The sequence below is a fragment of the Hippopotamus amphibius genome, chromosome 9 (assembly GCF_030028045.1).
Source record: "Hippopotamus amphibius kiboko isolate mHipAmp2 chromosome 9, mHipAmp2.hap2, whole genome shotgun sequence".
NCBI lineage: Eukaryota > Metazoa > Chordata > Mammalia > Artiodactyla > Hippopotamidae > Hippopotamus > Hippopotamus amphibius.
In genome coordinates, this window is record NC_080194.1 from 19,086,352 (window position 1) to 19,105,425 (window position 19,074).

The following is a 19,074-nucleotide window of genomic DNA, read 5'->3' on the forward strand; positions in this document are numbered from 1 at the left end:
TTTGCCAACACTCAAGAAACTAGCTTGTCCCGAAGTCAAAGCAACCAACCTATGAAAGCTGGAGGGTTGGGCTTTTTTTTTTTTTTTTTTTTCTTTTTTTTAAAGGCCTGAATGAGGTGATATCTTCATGCTGACAGCTGAGAAGCAGGTCGGTCAGGTTCTTGGCTGCTCTATTACACAAGTAAGATAGGCCAGCCCCACCTAGTTTTGTTATTCTGGCACCCTCCTGCTTAGTGGGACATCAATACGCTTAACCCATCTGCTTTCCGCAGACTCATTCCAGCCAGGACAGCTGTGATATTTCAGTTCCTGTTTGTAAACACCTCCTAGACCTGAAGGTAAGTGTGTGTTGGATTACATAGGATCCCTAGTGCCTCATCTCTCTCTCTCTCTCTTACTCATTTACCAAAGAGAATCAAAATAAGTTGAACTTTTGGAAGAACAGTCTGGCGAGTACCTACAGAGACCCTTGTAAAGACAGGTAGTTGTTTCATTAAGTAATTACCTTCCAAATGAGCATTTGTGCTAAGTGAGTTAACTTTAAGAATTACTGCCAAATTCGCTAGATGATGAAACTAGGTGAGGAGTTAACTAAAAACCTTGCTTAAAACGTACATGACTATAAGAGAGAGTTCCGTTAGTCAGATCTTAGTAAAAGTTTCAAAATGTTTAAAGTGGAAGTGGCTGCATGAATATAAATTGAATATTTAGATTTAAATTATGCATTTGGCTCAAAGGTTCTTGCTAAAGTATAAGAACATGATAGCTTTTTGAAAACAATCGGCTAATGCACAGAATTATTAAGCTTTATATATCTTTTCCAAAGATTTTCTTAATCAAAAATTGGCAAAATGATGTATATAATTATTTTACTCAGCATGGCATATGTACATGTATAGTACTCAATGGAAATCTAAAAGGCTAAGCCATTTGTTGTAAAAGACATCCCGTGAATTGAAGAGGTGAATTAAGTTTCTTAAAATCATTTTCAGTTTGTGGCGGGGATGGCTTCTTTTATTAAAGGGATGCCAATTTACCACTTACCATTTTCTAATCAATCCACAAACGCTGTTTCTACAGATAGTGAAACACGATAGAAGGCTAAAAACCCCATGTTTGGGAACTTGGGTCCAGAATATTTCTTTTGGAGACACAGTCTTCTAAGCTTAACACTCTTCCACCTAATTATTTCAGTATTGAAGTTTCTGATGTTCTATACATTTTCCTGGGTTTACGCATCCCTCAGTCTTATAATTATAATTATGTTCACAAAGTTTTGAAATTTATTATTTCCTGAAGGAAAGCCATGTTTTTATTTGCTTCTTTCTTTTAAAAGCAAATAAAGTGAAACAATATGGGTCCTCAAGTATAATCCTATCTTCTGACTACTTGAGTCTTCTCAAACTTTCAAAACCCTCTTATAAAAGAGACATTTCGAGAAGCTAATTCCTTTTGTCCTCATTTAGTATGGGTCTTTCATTTAGGGACAGCAAAATATTGTCCAAGATTGGAAAGCCCACTCAGAGTAACACTCAAGTTTTGCCTGGAATATTGGCTACACATCAGACTGAGTTTCCTATGACAAACAAAACTCATCTGTCTTAATTTGTAGCCTGAGATCTATAACAAGAATGATCACAGGTAAATGAGAGAGAAGTAGCACAGTATATACTTTAGTTACTTCACTACAGAAACATGTTTTTATATTATCCCCTCAGTGCAGCTAAAGGGGATAATATAAAAACATATAAAATTTTAAATTTTATTTAAAATTTCTGATTTTGATTTAGTTTGGAATGACTAGCATTTCTCTTCCTTTGCATGGGTTAATTACCTGACACAAACCAGGTACCCCCTTATTTTTAAAGCTTGGTGTAAAATGGGTATGACTCAGTTACAACAGGAAGGCTGGGCAGAATAATAACTTTACGAACTTAAGGGGAAACAATTTTATGCACAGAGAATGTGGATTTATTTCCTTTAATAGCTACAGGTTTGGGTTTTGGGTTTTTTTTTCCCCCTCTCACCACCTCCTGAAGCCCTCTATACAAAAGTGTAACGTGAAACCACTTTTTAGTGCCAAAACCAAAGACAGGAGAGAAAATAGATTCATTTTCTTTGTATAGAGGAACTATTTTTTAAAAAGCCACTGAAACTCACACTCTCTGAAAGTATATTTTAAAAGTTATTAAGCATTAGAAACAATAAAAACATTTAAATACATACAGAAAGATTTAGAATCTATATTTAAGGTATCACAAACTGGATGGAAATCCTCCTCTCTCTTTCTGTTCCCTTTATAATAATTCTAATCTTAGAAGTTTTTCAAGTTTGTAAGGAGTTTAACTCTGTTCCTAGGTTACATCCTGAAAACTCCTCTTAGGAACTTCTACCTAGGGGCAAGAAGGGGCAAAGAACAGGAGAAATGATGCTACCTGGTTCTACTGGTTCTCTCTCCAATTTCACTTTCTTTCATTCCCACATTCTGTCTGCCTTCACTGTGCACCTGGTTGACTGATGAACTTGGGAACACAGGAGCATGCCATCCATCGTCCAGCATAACTTTATACAACAAATATACAACATAGTTTAAATATCTCAACTCTAGAGATGGAAAGAGGCTGAAAGAAAAGAGTAAAGATAAAGGATACAGATTTCTTTTATTGTCCTCTGGAGCTTCTGTACTACTTCCATTAACCTTCCCTGCTTATAATATGCTTTGTTCAATTCAGAATGGGGTCAAACTTAACCAAAATTTCCTAGCCCTTGCCTAAGCAAAAATCCAGGGCTGGGGTTTTGACTAGCAGATGGCTTCAATTCCTGGCTGCTTCTGTCCCTTTAAGATGAAGGGACCTGAGTAAGAGGTGTAATCAGGTTCTCTTAGAAGCCAGAGAGCAGAAGCAAAGTGGTTCCCTGCTGCCAAGCTGGGACAACATAAGCGAATCAATAGTCACAAAAGCCTTACCCACAACTGTATTAATTTTGGAATAAATTGTAACTAGCTTTTACAACATACTGTCTTATCCCGCTCTTCCCTTTCTCTCTCTTCCCTGGAAATAAATTACAGGCAGTAACAGAATGCTTGGCTCATGGGGGGGGGGGGGGGGTTGATACCTTAGGTTTTCAAGTTACAATCAAAAGCTGGGTAAAGGGCAGCAAGATCCCCTTGGTGGTTCCATGTTACAGGCAAAGTGAAACAGGAACAACAAAACTCACTTCGTTGACTCTTGATATGCAGATTCTCATTACGGGAAGGGAGCAAAAGCTCTATGCTGTGTTCCTCATGTGACATCATGAGAAAATTACATGAACAGCCAAGGGTCGTTTTTTGCTTCCCTCTGGTAACTACTTCTTTAGATAGAGAAAGTAACCAGGAAGCCTAGGTTTAGGGAAAGCTAATCAAAGTGCCTAGCAATAAGATAGGTGGCCAAGTACAAGGCATAAATGGATCAGATCGCTGGCAGTAGACAATGAAAAAGGTTATAATGTTTACTATGAACTTGACAGAGTTCACAGGAAAGAGCTATTTCTGAGAAGGTCCATGTAAGTATTTTAAAACTAAATTGAATTGTATTATAAATGTGCTAGGTGAAGCAACAGTTTAATGAAATATTGGTGAACTTCAGGTCCTGGGGATACCATTCCTGAGTTGTTAATGTTAATCTGTAAACTACATGGTAAACATGTTTATCTAGAAACCATGGAGACAATTGCTGAGATTTTCTCAAATTAGGATAAAACTGTACTTAGTATGTTTGCGAGGTACTTATGGGAGAAGTCACTATTTTTCTAGTGTTTAAAAATGCAGGATTATCACCTGCTCTGGTTAAAATAAAATTTGGAGAATTTTATTATTCTTTATTATCCTGTGCTAAGAAAATGTTTGTGGGAAAAGTTCTAAAAGCCAGTTGAGTACCAAATTCTATATTCCTTTGTAAGTTTTGTTACACAGATGAGTGATTGCTAGCTTTTAATGCCAAGGTCTGAATCCTAACCCTATCTTTCAGCCACTAGCTATGTGTCCTTGAATACATTATTTACATTTTTTATGTCCCATTTAATCATCTGTAAAATAGGATTAATAATCCCTTCCTTATTGTTTGATTGTTTTTGTTAAGAATTAAATGAGAAAACATGCAAAACATCTGATCTAATAGATGCATACTAGTAATATGTTTTCTAATTATGTTAACAATTTTTAGGATCTAAATGAATTTCCTTGATTATCACAGAAAAGTGAGTGAAATATAAATAATTATCACAAATACAATAACTATATAATACCTACCAAGTGAAGAAACAGAGTATTAGGAGTACACAGAAGTCCCTTTCATGCCCACCCAATCAATTCTGTCTCCTTCCTTCCCACAAGTAACCACTTTACTGACTTAAAATTCTAGTTTTAGAACTTTATACACATGGAATCACACAGTGCAACTGGCATTTTAAGCTCTGCATTATGTTTGCGATAATCACTCATGTTACTGTACACAACTTTAGTCTATCTTTCATGTGCAGATATTAAATAATTTATTATCCAACCTGTCACTGATGGATGTTTAGGTTGGATACACATAAACAACGCCCTTATGAATGTTCTTCTATGTCTGCTTGCTTGCTTTTTAAGTAGAATTCTCTCAAGTGATAAGCATAGGGCATGGAAATTATTATATCTTTTAAACCTTAGAAATCCACAGGTATAGACTGCTTGCTAAAAGCTTTTGGAGAAAAAAATATTATATCAGGATGTATTATAGATATGTCTAAGTTGTACCATTATGTAAGTAATCATTAAGCAAGGAGGGGGATACTTAAAAGCAAATGATAATCAGAGGGAGTAATTTAGAGGCTCCTCAGACCCTAGTAAAAAATCATCAAAGTTGAAAATATTTGTAAAAATTTCTTGGAGAGCTTTTAAGAAATAGCAATTAATGTTGGACCTAAATAATAGTAGTTGCACCTCCTCCCTTTTATCTCAGTCAGCCCTGGAGGCTTTTAGTGAAAAATAAGCTCTAAGGTTCAATTCAAAGAACATAAAATCACTTCTCAGACTTTATTGTTTCAAGAGGAATAGTCTAACATTTTTTTAAAGAATACTTTTTCAATTAAAAACATTTTAAATTTTAGCACCTAATTAGGTTGGAGTCAGTAGACTTGGCTTTCAGTGCTGCTTCTTCCATTTACTAGCTTCCATCCCTGGCCACTCTGAACCTCGGATTCTTCATCTGTAAGATGGGGATAATGTGAACTACTCTTTTTGTCTCAAGGGATCACTGTGAGGCTCAAATGAGATGACATTACAAACTGTAAGACATTCATAGAAATAGCATTGTATTTTAATAATAAGAAATAGACGTTAACGTTTACTGCTTACTTTAGGCCAGATATTGTTTACAGTACTTCTACATAAATCATTTCATTTACTTTGCAGAACATTGTGAAGTCAGTATGATTATTATGATATTGATAAAGGAACTGCTTAATATGATTATCTTTCACATGTTTTTCATGAAAGAAGCCAGAATTACAATATAAATATAATTTCAAAACCTTTCCCCCATACCTCCTTATCTGTGAATTGTGGCACTTCCACACTTAAGAGGCAGAATGATATGCCCAGATTGGAGGTCAGAACCATGATTTCAAACCCCAACTCGGCCAAGACCTAGTTAGGTAATTTTTTCCACCTACACTCCCAACCAGATTCTTCATTTATACAATGAAAGAATCCCCAATTCTACAAGTCTTTCTGACTTTCTGTTATTCGGGATTAATAGGAAAAGGGGCAACGTGTAGTAAACATATAGTGAAAGAAGGGATGTTAACCTCAAATTCACGTAACTCACATTAGGAACTAATCAAATGTTTTCAAGTAGAGTTCCTGACTGACTCACTTTAAAGTGATAGGTTTAGTGTGTAAGTAATAACATCATTTTCATAACAAATACTCCAAATCATCTTTATAAAGAACACATTTTCTTAAATAGGTTGAAGAAAGCAGCCTTATATCTACAATATTTTTTTAAAAAATTACTTAGTCCATATATTGTACAATGTGTGTGTGTGTGTGTGTATGTGTGTATTTCAATTTGTCCCAAGCTAACTGATCTTTGAAATAATGAAATAGTAGTGTCTAGCTGACAAAGTTTTTGCATGGCATTCCCTAGAGGAAGAAAGAAAGAAATACAGAAAGAAATATATAGAAATAAGATATATTTTCTATATATATTGTCTTATGTTTTCTATATAAGGAATATATAGAAAATAGAACTCAGTGAAATAGAACTCAGTGATTATAGTTTTAATAAAATGCAAAGAAAAAGAGTATGGTACTATTGGAATAAAGAGTATGGTACTATCATGTCAGCATGTCTCTAGATTTTTTTTTGATCACTTTAAATGTAGATCTATTTAAAAAATTACTTCATTAAATAATTCAAATGGTCACTGTTTTCTTTCAGATTCTCCTTATTAACACCAGTACCAAAGAAGAGCACAATGTTGACTTCAGCCAAAATTCTGTTGATTTCAATTATGTTTAGTTTAGTACTATTTGGAAACCATGGAGAAGGTCAAGAAATAAACACAACACAAAGCACTGCAGAAGACTTAAAAACAAGGGGAAATCAATCTGTTCCTTTGGAAAGTAAAGCAAATTCAACCTCAGATAAAGAAAACAGAGAAACCTCCCATTCCAAGGCAAGTAATTTCTCTCTTGAGGATTTATCAAATAAAACCCATGACACAGATTTCAACCATAATTTGTCAACAGATAACTCTTCCAGGAGTCCAAGACTCATACCCACACTTTCCCCAAGCCCTCCCGTGATCCACAGCTTTGTTTCTAAATTGTCTTGGAACTCATCCATAGCAGGTGAAAATCCTCTGCCAGTCTCAGCACCTCCCAATGCTACAGCTACTGTATCTTCTGAAAACTTCACTCAGTCTTTGGGCAATGATACCATGAAAACAGTTCCTGACAACAGTTCCATTACAGTTAGCAACCTCCCTTCAGGACCAAACACCGTATCTGTGACCCCCATGATAATGGAAACAGATGGATGGCTTACCACGACCAGAGACAGCTTGGAAGGGTTTACTGCCTATCAAGAAACAACTTTACAACCCACCTTGAAATTCACCAATAATTCAAAAATCTTTCCAAATACATCAGACCCCCAAGAAGGTAAATATAAATCGATTTAATTTTCCTTTTGTGTGAAACTGAATCTCCAAAGAAGTCATTACATCTAAGAAATGCACCATGCTGGAAAAAAAGGAGACTGCAATAGCACAGGTGGTTCTCGTTTTAGAGGGGGGCAACCATGATATTCATAGTGAATAGTGAAGGGTTTTTAGGGTTTAAATCGTCATGTACTAGTCATTACTGTATGGGAATGTGATTATACTGGGACAAAATGAGAAGTAGATTAGGTTGAAAAGAAGCAGAAACTGAGGTAGTGGTACAGTTTTAAGATACTGGGTAACAATTTTTACTGCATCTCAGAAACACTACCCGAAATTTCACAGGCTTTTAGGAATACAATACAACTGAAGTTAAAAAAATATATATGTGGGTTTTGAAAAAAGAATGAAATGAATAAATTTGGAAATTATCTGAAACCACATAACAATCACAGGAAACTAGAACACTGGTATTTTAAAAATGTAAACTCAACAGAAGAATACCTTCCTTAATTTTTGGTTTAGTACCTACGGAACACCATAAAAATGGAATTTAGCTGTGAGTATCACAAGAAAATTGTGTTATGGGGACATTTATGTTTCATTTAGGGATTAGTCAAGCTTTAAAACATAAAGTGGAAAAGATCATTAATATTTAATGAAAATTCATTATGTGTTATTTTCTCAGGTCTAACCATGTTTTTGTTTTCTGAATTAAAACAAAAACAAAAACAAAAAAACACTCCTCTTTCTCCCCCCATGAACTCACTGATTTCTAATACAACCTATCTACAGATTATGTTAGTGATATAAACACCAAATCATACAAACAAATTTCTATTTGAAACTTGTTAGTGTACAGGAAAAGTTTTAAATTCTGAAATCTAGGATTCTTATAGTATTGAAACCAATATATTGTATGTACATATATTTGAATAATTTTAAGACATCCTTCCACTCATACATAGTCTGATATTCCATCAGAAAGATTTTTTTAAAAACTATTCTGTTTTGTTTTTTTAAACCTAATACACATTTTTAGAATACTGAGTACTTAATCCTACCATAGCTCTTTAAACAAAACAGTTAACTTTGCTAAATTTTTTTTCCCTCGGATTTTTATTGGAGTATAATTGTTTTACAATGTTGTGCAGTTTCCACTGTACAACATGCTTTACTTTTAGTAAAAACTGTGCTGCTGTTAACCTTCTAACATTTTTTTGTGTATAAATGGAGTCTGATATAGAATTAGAGACCCTATAAGACCCCTTGCCTACCTAATTAATAAGCTTCTCAAGAAATTTTTGTTTTAAACCTGAAAATAAAATGCTCTAAGTATAAATCCAGGGAGTGATAAGTAATTTATTGATGACAGTCTTCAAATAAGGTGCTTGGTAAAGGGGATTATAGAGTCAGTTTTTGGACTCCCTCAAACTCAGACCTACACATCTGCTCACAATGTGCAAGGCACTGCAAACATCCTGCTTCATTTGGTCTATTTGTTGTATTTGGAAATATCCTCTATCAGGATATATTTCTTTTTCTTCATAATGCCTTTTCACTTGGGGTTTGTGGATTCATTTTCTATCACCTATACTTACTCCCATGGGCTTTTTACTTTTGAATTATTATAGAAACAAACTCAAAGCTTATCTCATCATTAAAGTTCACCAGAGATTGAGTTGATTAAAAGCTTAACATAGAATTCAACATAGAAATTAGATCTTAATGGATAATGCACATAGCACTTCAGTACTATTGCTTTTAATATATAATGAGACAGTTGTAAAACTAAGGCTTAGAAGTATTTCAAGATAATTCAAATTTTGAAGTACAGTTTTATCAGGAAGCATAATTTCCAATATATCCCCCAAACTCAGTACTTTATACAACACACACACACACGCGCACACAATGTATATATATTTCTCTTTATATAAACATCCATTATCTAATTAAAAAAACAGTGTTGAACATTCGTTGCTTATACAAAGTCCCCATGTGTATATTTCTGTTCTTTGAATAATTATTTTCTATTTTTTATCTGTAAATTATTTTTTCTTTGTCCTCTAGAGAGCAGAAATACAGGAGTAGTATTCGGGGCCATTTTAGGAGCTATTCTGGGTGCTTCATTGCTCAGTCTTGTTGCCTACTTGCTGTGTGGAAAAAGGAAAACAGACTCATTTTCCCATCGGCGACTTTATGATGACAGAAATGAACCAGGTAAAAACAACTTTCAGAACTTCACCTCCACACAGTGGTTTTAATTAAGTGAAGTTGCTAATGTTCACTGCATTATGTAGAAGGGATTTAGAGATTCACATGACAGAAATGAACAAAGATTTATTCTGATCTACTCTCTCTTTCTCAAAGAACATAATCAAAATAACTATGGCCCTCTGTGTGAAATTTGAAAACCTTATGGAACTATTGCTCACTGCATCACAATTGGTTTTAAGTATTAATCCCAGAACCTAAAACATATTATAATACAAAGATAATAGTCTGATATTAAGAACAAAATGGCCAGTTTTGTTAGCAAGTAACTGTGGAGCCATTTTTCACCATTGTTGGGTCTCTTAGCAGCAGTAATTTGAACAATGATTTATTCTAATTGGAGCTCTTCTGAAGTTTACACACATACAATAGGCCCTCTATTAATTATCTTAATGAGTCTCTAAAACAGAAGTGCTAAAGAGTTGCATATTTGGGTACATAAAGTCAGATACACCTTAATTCAGAAATTTCCCAATCATGTGATAGGAAAAGACCACCACATCCACGGATGAGAAATGTGTCTGCTAAGAATAAAGCACTGAGTTTGATCTTAATAACACGGTACTAATCAGGACAGAAATGAAATCACTTCAAAGGCTTGATTCATCTCTCTCCTTTTTTTTTTCATATTTCAGGACAAAAATAATCTGTTTTCTGGTTTATGCAAGAGACTCTTGCCACCATAAAAACTAGTTAAATGTCTCTGTTGGGTCCCATTGATAAAGTCTTGTTGATTTTTGATATGTTTGCATCATTACTGATAATATTGTTAATTTTCAAAACTAAATCCATTAATTGTAAATTAACTGAATTCTGTTTGTGGGCTTCTAGCAATCCATAGAAAATAAAAAGCATCACTTTTCAAAACTGAAGGATAGGATTTCAATCAACAGGATTTTCCAAACTTTTTTTTAAACTTCAGAATATTTTCCTTAAATGTTATCACATGCAAAAGATCAGTCTATCAATTTAATACAATCTAAGATATTGTGATTGAGGCATAATGGAATAATTCAATCACACTACCTGTTTTACTCTTTCAGGGCAGCTTTGGGACACCTCTTCCAAATCCCTAAGGTTCCTGGGGGCCCAGTTTGTAAACAGAAGGCTTAAAGAATAGGTAGGATATGAGACTACCTACCTGAATAATTAGATTTCTAGTCTAATTAGTAAGTAGTCACTGCTTTAGTATTCAGATACCTAGTGCATTCCAAGTTTTCTTTAAAAATAAATTCAAGATCATAAAGGTAATAATCATTAGCTGTCGAAAGGAAAAAAAAACTATATTATTAATCAGAAAACCTCAAGTGTGTAATAATCTGGATTTATCAGAAGGAAACATGAGATTTTACAAATTGTTTTCTTTCATTTCCATCTTCAATGGCTCGTCCATAAAGATATTAAGACACTTGGTAAAAAAATTAAAGCTATTCACTTTTTAAAAATTATTTTTATACCAGAAATAAAAATTCTGAACATGTCAACAAGGCTCTGAATTCACAAGATTCAGAAGTCAATGAGGCATGCCAATACTTCTTTATATAAAGTATTGCTATACTTCTGCAGTGATCTCTCCCTTAGTTTATTTTTGGACCACCAGCAGTGAAATTTTGGAAGTTAAACCGTTCTTCATTTTAGAAAAAGAAATGTGGCTTACAAAATACCTACTTATTTAAAATTTCAAAATTGATATCTGAAAATTCCATATAAAAATGTAACTACTTACTCATTCAGAACAACTCCTACAGTTAGCAGATCCCTGAGCATGCATCTTCCAGACTGTCACTATTAAACAATTTTTTTGTTGCTTTTTTAGTTCTGCGATTAGATAATGCACCAGAACCTTATGATGTGAGTTTTGGAAATTCTAGTTATTACAACCCAACTGTGAATGATTCATCTACGCCAGCTGGCCGAGAAAACGCATGTGATGGCATTCCAATGGATGACATACCTCCACTTCGTACCTCAGTATAAAACTAAGGGGAAAAAGGCTTCAGATGGCAAATGCTCACTACATCCTGCCCTTTCAAATCCATCATCCAAAAGCTGAAGCAAGATAATTCTCATGTGGCCTGTGCCAAGGAGAACTGTAAAAGCATGAGACTAGTAGCAGAAACATAGAGGGTAATCATCCAAAAGGTTTCCTTTCTTCCATGTTTGGCTGTGCTGAATCATATATTGAGTAACCTCAGTTTGTATTTTGGTCTATTTTTTTCTTAGTAGGAAATGTTTATGGAATCAGGTAAAATTGAAAGATTTCACCGTGATTGCCCTGCCTGATAATTTAATTTAAAAAATCCTTCAATGAAAATATATATCCCAAGTTATATTTTTACTTTTTCTGGGGGTTTGGGGGGATGGACAAAAATCAATGAATTGACTCTTTACTACTCCCCACATAGTCCTAATACCATATAAAGATTGGCATTTTCCTGAAGGAAAATTGTAAGGGTGATTTTATTTTTTTTAAATTTTGACTTGAAGCCAGAAAGAGAGTATGGCACAGAGTTTCTGTTCCTGGGAAATTAAAGTAATGGGAGTGAGAGGTTTATATTCTAGTACATTTTACTTTTCTGTATCAGCAGGTACATAGCCATCCCCTTGAGTTGCCAAGTTGACAATGACTTTGTATTGTCTATGGTAGGAAACCTGACCCTGGACAGGAAAGTAATCATTTCTCTTCAAAGCATGGGAAATTCCAATCTGTGATTTACTTTAGGCATCAATTAACTGGGTTCTTTAAAAACTCAATGAGAAACTTGGTGAAAGTAGTACAGACATATATATACTACCAACTGTAAAATAGTCAGTGGGAAGTTGTTGTATAACAAAGGGAGTCCAACTCGAGGATGGAAGATGCCTTAGAGGACTGGGGCAGGGAGGGTGGGGGGGAATCGAGGGGGGGGCATCAAGGAAGGGAGGGAATATGGGGATATGTGTATAAAAACAGTTGATTGAACCTGGTGTACCCCCAAAAAAATAAAAAAAAAAAAAAAAAAAAAAAAAGTCAGCCAATACATATACCTATACATAATTTTTACAGTTTTAAGATGTTAGATAAGAACAGGATTTATTTTGTATTAGGCATTATTGTTCAATCACGTATGGAATAGATTCTGCATCTTTAAGTGCATAAAATGTAAGGTTAAAAAATATATGAATGGAAGCCTTAAGCAAACAAAACATTTTCTGAGCAACACTTTCACAAGAGAAAATAGAAGAAGCTTAATTTGGATTCTAGTATGTTTCAGTTCGTTTTTAATTACTGTCTGCTTTTAGCAGAAAAAATATACTCCATATTATAGGAAGGGTGAGGTTTTAGGGATTAGAAGATTAGAAGATTGGATCAAGAGTTAAATTCCCGAAGAAACAGTGAATATGTGAAGAGGGCATATGAAACAAGAGATTTTATTGTTGAATTGATACACGGTATGTGTGTTTGTGTGGGGGAGGTAGTGGTGTGAAGAAACATAGCAACAGCCTCGGAAAATGAGGGCTAGGAAGTAATGAAAGAACATACTTACCCCATATTGCCATAAAAATAGCAAAGAAGACTGTCCCTCCATTATCAAACAGATATGTCACCTTAATGGAAAATAAACAAAAATATTAGTCACATTTTGGTTATAATAATCCAGTGATGACGTTTTGGTACTATGATTTTTTTGCCCAGAGGAATCACATTATTTTATAGTTTGCAAATATAAGATATGTCATCCTTTCATTGGTCCTGCAACTGTTTCATGTGATTTTCTCATGGGGAGAAGTGAAGAATTAGCATTTTTCCCTTTCTCTTCTCTCTTTTCCTTGGACTCCACCTTCATTTCTGTTTAGACGTGGTTCTAGTATCCTAAGTATTTGTGGGCCACAAATAGAAGCCTCAGAGTGAGCTTTAAGAAGTAGCTTTCCAGTGAAGGCACATCTAGCCACATTTCCTGTTAGGAAAACTTCCAGGATCTGGGAGTTGTGAAATGCAGAATTCCATTAGTGAGCCAGCACTTCCAAGGTAAAGGTATCGCAGTGCTATCTCTACTCTCTGATGTCTTTCAGAATGTGCCATGGGTCATTAAGAAATTTCATAAATCACTGGACATTTAGGATATAGTCCAAGTGTTTTTTAATCAGACATGACCTCAAGTTTTATAAAGAACAATGTACAGTTATACGATGTTAATGAATATACATTTCAGGGTTGTAAGAATTGTTTGATTTTAATAAAGTATAAACTCAACTTACATTTGCCTCTTTTTATTTGCTTAATGCCCTCACTATATTTATAATTTAGTGAGGGAGAGTAAACCAGTATAGCCAAGGCAATGTATATTTGGCAGTCATTTAAATACCAGAAACTACAGAGAAAATAGGGCCATTACCCTCACAGGAGTGAGAGGCCAACTAGGGGCTAAAGCACATTACTCTAAGGAATGTGGGAGTAGAATGGTGTCCCCTCTTTGCTCAGTCTACAGTCTAGAGGCTGCTCAATGGGGGCATTAAAACAACATTAATGTGTATTTTAATTGTAACATTTGGAACATGCTGCAAAACAATATGTAAAACAGATAAAGGTAGGATGTATTTTCCTATAATGTAGCATTATTGAAAATTTCATTATACAAAAGACGTGCTCCTTTTGAAAGTTGGTGGATAAGTGCAACATGTCCTAGACGGTTCTAAACTTCTTAGACTGTTAAGGCTTGGGCTTTTAAAAATGCTATAAGACTTGGTTTTCACAACAATCATCAGTATATATTATATACAGTAGAGAAAAGGACCACAAAGAAATTCTCCCACAGAGCTGATAAAATTCCACCCAGCGGGGGGAATCCAGCTTTTTTTGTGTCCAAAGACATCCCACAGAGACACCTGCGGCTGCCAGCAACTGAACAGCTCTCTGCTTTCCTTCATAAACAAGCCTAGGGCAGGAAACAGCCTCTTAGAGTGTTAGAACAGAGACTTCACACATGGGGATGTAAAGGTCACCAAGAAATAATAGTGACAGCAATGCTTTTAGAAAAGTGACACATAAAAGCAATACTTAACAACAATTGTGTTGCATAGACATAATTTGTCATTGTTCATGAACAACTTGTCATTGTTCATTTTCTTTTTTTTTTTCTTGTTAGTTTTGTTTACAAATCTTTCAGGCATTTTTTAAAGTAAATTTAAATATCGACTTTTCAGAAACACATCCACGAGACAAGGCAAAGTACACATGTCATATTGATGTAATGTGGGAGATAAAGCTATAATGGAGTTAGGGAAGTCTTCAGAACTTGCCCTGAGGAGGAGTGAAAAGGAAAAAATCATTGTGTTATAACCACTAAGCTATTACAAGTGGTGTGTATTATAACAGGGGAGACTGCAGAGATAAGAAAAGCACTTAGAAGCCTGTGGTTACAACTTTCGATGACATGAGTTTTTTAGGATGATGCTATAAGAGCTGCTGAATGGAAGTGGAGGAGAGGGAGAGGGAGAGGGAAGAGTCAAGCACAGTGTGGATGCTCAAGCTTAGATCATGGGTGATCAGAAAAATCCCAAAGAAACATAACAGACTTTTCTGAAAGAAAAAAGTCTGTCTGATCTACAAATGTATATTTGCAGTGAATTATTTTATTGGAAAAATAGCTTGCCTTTAAGCATAGGGAACCTCTGGCATTTTATTCAACACTGTTGATGTAAGTAGGGACAATATAAAGACAGAAGCAAACTAAGCCTCAAATGAAGCTGTGCTTTAGCACAAATTCTCCATTACATTTGACATGTAATTTCTCTTGGAGAGCTGAGTGTGGCTGGAAATCAATAAATGTGGATATTGTTTAAGGAAATAAATTTCTTATCAGGTTGGAAGCTTAAAAGTCTATGTCTCCTCTACTGTAGTTGCTTGATCTCTCTCTAAAATTGTTTCATGGGTTCAGAATAACTTGAGTCTCTGGAAACTGCCACTTATACTCCATTCAAGCCCCTTTGGGCTAAGGAGAACAAGGTGCCTCTTGAGCAGATTCCACCCTGCGGGCAACGCTATTACGGGGCAGAGAGGCAGCGATTTGGAATTTATGCTGAAGTTCAGCCCTCTCTCAGTTCCTTAGTTCCAAATTCGTCGACAGAGTAAAATCTGTGTATCTATGTCTGTTGGACCTGGGTACAGGTTACACCAAACATGGCAACTTCATTAGTTTATCTCCTCCCCAACTCATTACTTATTTAGGGCAATAGCTTTTTAAATGTGGTCCTAGAGAGAGACACACCTGAGGAGCCTGTTAACATGCAGATTTCTAAGCCTCACCCTTGGCCAACTGATTCTGGATCTCAGGATGTGGGGCCCAGGAATCTGCTTTTTAACAAAAGTTCTAGGTGATTCTGATGTACAGTCTTATGCAGATTCATCCACGAAATTTCTTAAAGAAGAAACATGATCTGTTCTAATTCAGTTGTAGCCTCAATATCAGTATACAGTCTGAGGCTCACTCTAGGTATTGGATAAATGTTTGTTGAACAAGTGAAAATAAAAAAAAACAGATACTAATAACTATTATAAATAAGGCTAACTTCAAGGGTTGAGTCATTTTAAGAATCATATGAAAAAACAATACAGGACCTTGTACCTAATGATTTTACCTTAAATGAGAAATTCCAGCATAATGGAAATTGATAGCGTGGTGTCAGGTGCTTTGAAAAGAGTATGCAAATATCACTGAATTACTTAATTGAAAATATTTCCCAATTCCTATACGTTTAAGTATTAAAAATGAAAAGTCACCAAAGAAAATGTTAATGTACTTAAATATAATTTTTATTATATGATGGGACCCCATTTTCCGTGAAACACATCCTTGAAATTATTAAGGAAATAATTATATGTACATACATGTCAATAAAATATGACAGATTTAATTTCCTTTCACAAGTGGTGATTGATTCCGTAAGGAATTGACCAGTTCCTAGATAATGTAGCTGGGTGATGGTGTGGGCTAGATGACTCTAGATTGGTGGCCTTGTTTCCTTGTTAAAAATCTCTTCCCTTATTTCTGACACTATCCAGTAACCTCTAGGTGTTTAAGTATGTAAACTGATTTTAAAAAAGAATGTTTATTTTCAGTCAATGAAGGAAGAGTAATTCTGATTTTTAAGGTGTAAACCAAGTAGCTACATTTTACCTTAGCCAGAGAAACAAATACAACACACATTAAAGATTACACCCTAGTGGGTTTTACTTCTTGTATTGTTCCATAAGGCAATATTCTCCTCTGCAAGCTACCTTTTCCACATACCTGATAATAGTTGCCAAGTGAATTCTTTCTGAGTCATACCTGTCCCTACATGTACACTTTCTATAGAGTAAAAGAGGGATGGAGGGATGTAGATACTGCACAATGACAAAGGCCCCCTAGATTTAGTGCTTCATTGGACAGTTTCTTTGTCATTCTGCCACATATAATTCTTAGCTTTAGTGTTCAGATAATGGCAGTGTGTTTTATGAGAACTGTCCAAGTAGAATATACGTAGGTATATATATATATATATATATATATATATGGATTGTTGGTGTCCCTAAGGCTGTTATAGGTCTTTGAAATGCATGGGCAAAGGGAAAAACGTGTATTTACATCTAATGACTCTATACACTGGGTTTTTGCAAAAAGTGTTGAGAAAATGCTTCCCAAAACAAGATGTCTTTGTGGAACATTTAAAAGAATTCAACACTAAGCATATTTTAGAAATTAAATTATAAACAAAGCAGACTTTTCCTACGCCACGCATCCAAAATAAACAACTTAGAAGCTAATTTTACTAAGTTTTGGTCTCCTAGTAGAATCCTGAGTGGCTTTTGATTTTATATCCACCCCGGTCAAAAGTTAGTAGTATAATACGTTATTAATAATAAAAAAATCATCAAATTGTTTGCTTTAAACATATGCAGTTTATTGTATGTCAATTGCATCTCAATAAAAGTTATTAAAGAAAAAAAAAGTTAGTAGTATAGAGGCCTCTATTTCTGAACAAGATGGAGTAACAGAGATTGATTTTACCCCCATTCTGGAAACAACTGGAGAATGCACAAATATATAAAGCAGCAGATTTCAAGACTGGATGTGAGGCAATAAAGGGCAGTGAATCCTAAGATGTGGGAAACAAGTGAGGTGAGCATTATGATTCCTCAGGTAACTACACTGAAAGCAGAGTCACCAGGGTGCAGAGAAGGACAACCTAGACAGTGAGCATTAATGTGAGGAAACTACCTGAGGAAAGAACCAACTGAAAGGATTAGAGAAAACAGTTTCAGGAGCTCACAGAGTCAGGAATAGTGCCTGTTCCCACCAGCCAGACTGGAAATCCTCATCATTCACAGTGCATTGGGTAGAGTACCCAGAGAGATCTTGTTTTTATTGTGGGGAAAAATTAGTGCTAGAAAGAGCACTGCTGTGAGCCCATCTCACAAATCCTAAAAGCAAGGCCCAAATGAATCAAATTGTTTTTTCAAGTAAATAAACCACAATGAGATCTCTCTAAACATCTATTCGAATAGTTAGAGTTAAAAAGACAGACCATCCTGAGAATCAGTGACTATATGGAAAACTGGAATTCTCATACGTTGCTGGTGGAAACATGACATGGTATAGACATTTTGGAAAACAGTTTGGAAGCTTTTTAGAAGGTTAAACATCTTCCTATCTCTTAATCCAGCCATTGAATTCTAGGCAGTTGTCCAAGAGAAATAACAATACTTGTCTAAACAAAGATTTGTAGATGAATGTCCATAGCATCTTCATAAAAAGTGGTAACAACTTAAAAAAACTCAAAAGATCACTCATAGGTGATGGATAAACAAATTTTGATATAGCCATATAATGCAATACTACTCAGCAGTAAAGAAGGCTGATTTACTAGTAAATGTTGTGGTATGGATGAACCTCGAAATGATTATGTTGGGCAAAAGAAATCAGGAAAAAAATCACACACTGTATGATTCCATTTACACAATAGTATAGAAAATACAAATATCTATAATGATAGAAAACAGCTGAATTTGGGAGGGGTGGGAGGCAGGGATTACAAGAGGTTGTGAGGAAACTTTCGGAGGTGATGAATATGTCTGTCCATTATCTTGACTGTGGTGATGGTTTCACAGGAGCATGTATATAATCAAAATGTATTTATTTATATACTTCAAATATGTACATTTTATTATATGTTAATTATGCTTTAATAAAACCTTTTTACAAATGAATAATAATAATTGTAAAATTCAAGTACACATTTCTCAAACTTTTATGCACCTTGAAATCACCTGGGAGGTCTTAAATTATGCTGATGCCTAGGTTATGAACCCAAATATTCTGATTTAATTGCTCTTGGGCTTCAGGAGTTTAAAAAACCCTTCAGGTGATTCTAATAGGCTGCAATTGGAGAACTCTTGGTATGTTATTTCATTTACTCTAGAAAATTAGAAGTATTTTAATTTCAGGAGTCTTCATGGAAGATACAAATTTATCACTATCCATAGAAATAATCATCTTCTCCAAAAAAGAATCTAGATATCATTCCAAGTGGCCATCTTAGGTCTATGATAGCAATAATCACTTATAAAAACAAAGGAAGACAAAGATATTC

At 34.8% G+C, this 19,074-nt stretch overlaps 2 protein-coding genes across 3 annotated transcripts in view; one reads left to right on the forward strand and one right to left on the reverse strand.

Moving 5' to 3' along the window:
• Nucleotides 1-19,074, reverse strand: part of ANO3 (anoctamin 3) — a 451,354-nt gene that overhangs the window by 49,797 nt on the left and 382,483 nt on the right. For both annotated transcript variants that reach the window (XM_057749054.1, XM_057749055.1), the window contains one exon: nucleotides 12,990-13,050. In XM_057749054.1, coding sequence (XP_057605037.1) covers nucleotides 12,990-13,050 — 61 coding nt within the window. The remainder of the gene's footprint in view (nucleotides 1-12,989; nucleotides 13,051-19,074) is intronic.
• Nucleotides 161-12,336, forward strand: MUC15 (mucin 15, cell surface associated). The gene is made up of 4 exons (XM_057749056.1): nucleotides 161-338; nucleotides 6,462-7,186; nucleotides 9,259-9,408; nucleotides 11,279-12,336. Exons 2-4 carry the CDS (start codon nucleotides 6,499-6,501, stop codon nucleotides 11,437-11,439), a joined length of 999 nt encoding a protein of 332 aa, XP_057605039.1. The 5' UTR covers nucleotides 161-338; nucleotides 6,462-6,498; the 3' UTR covers nucleotides 11,440-12,336.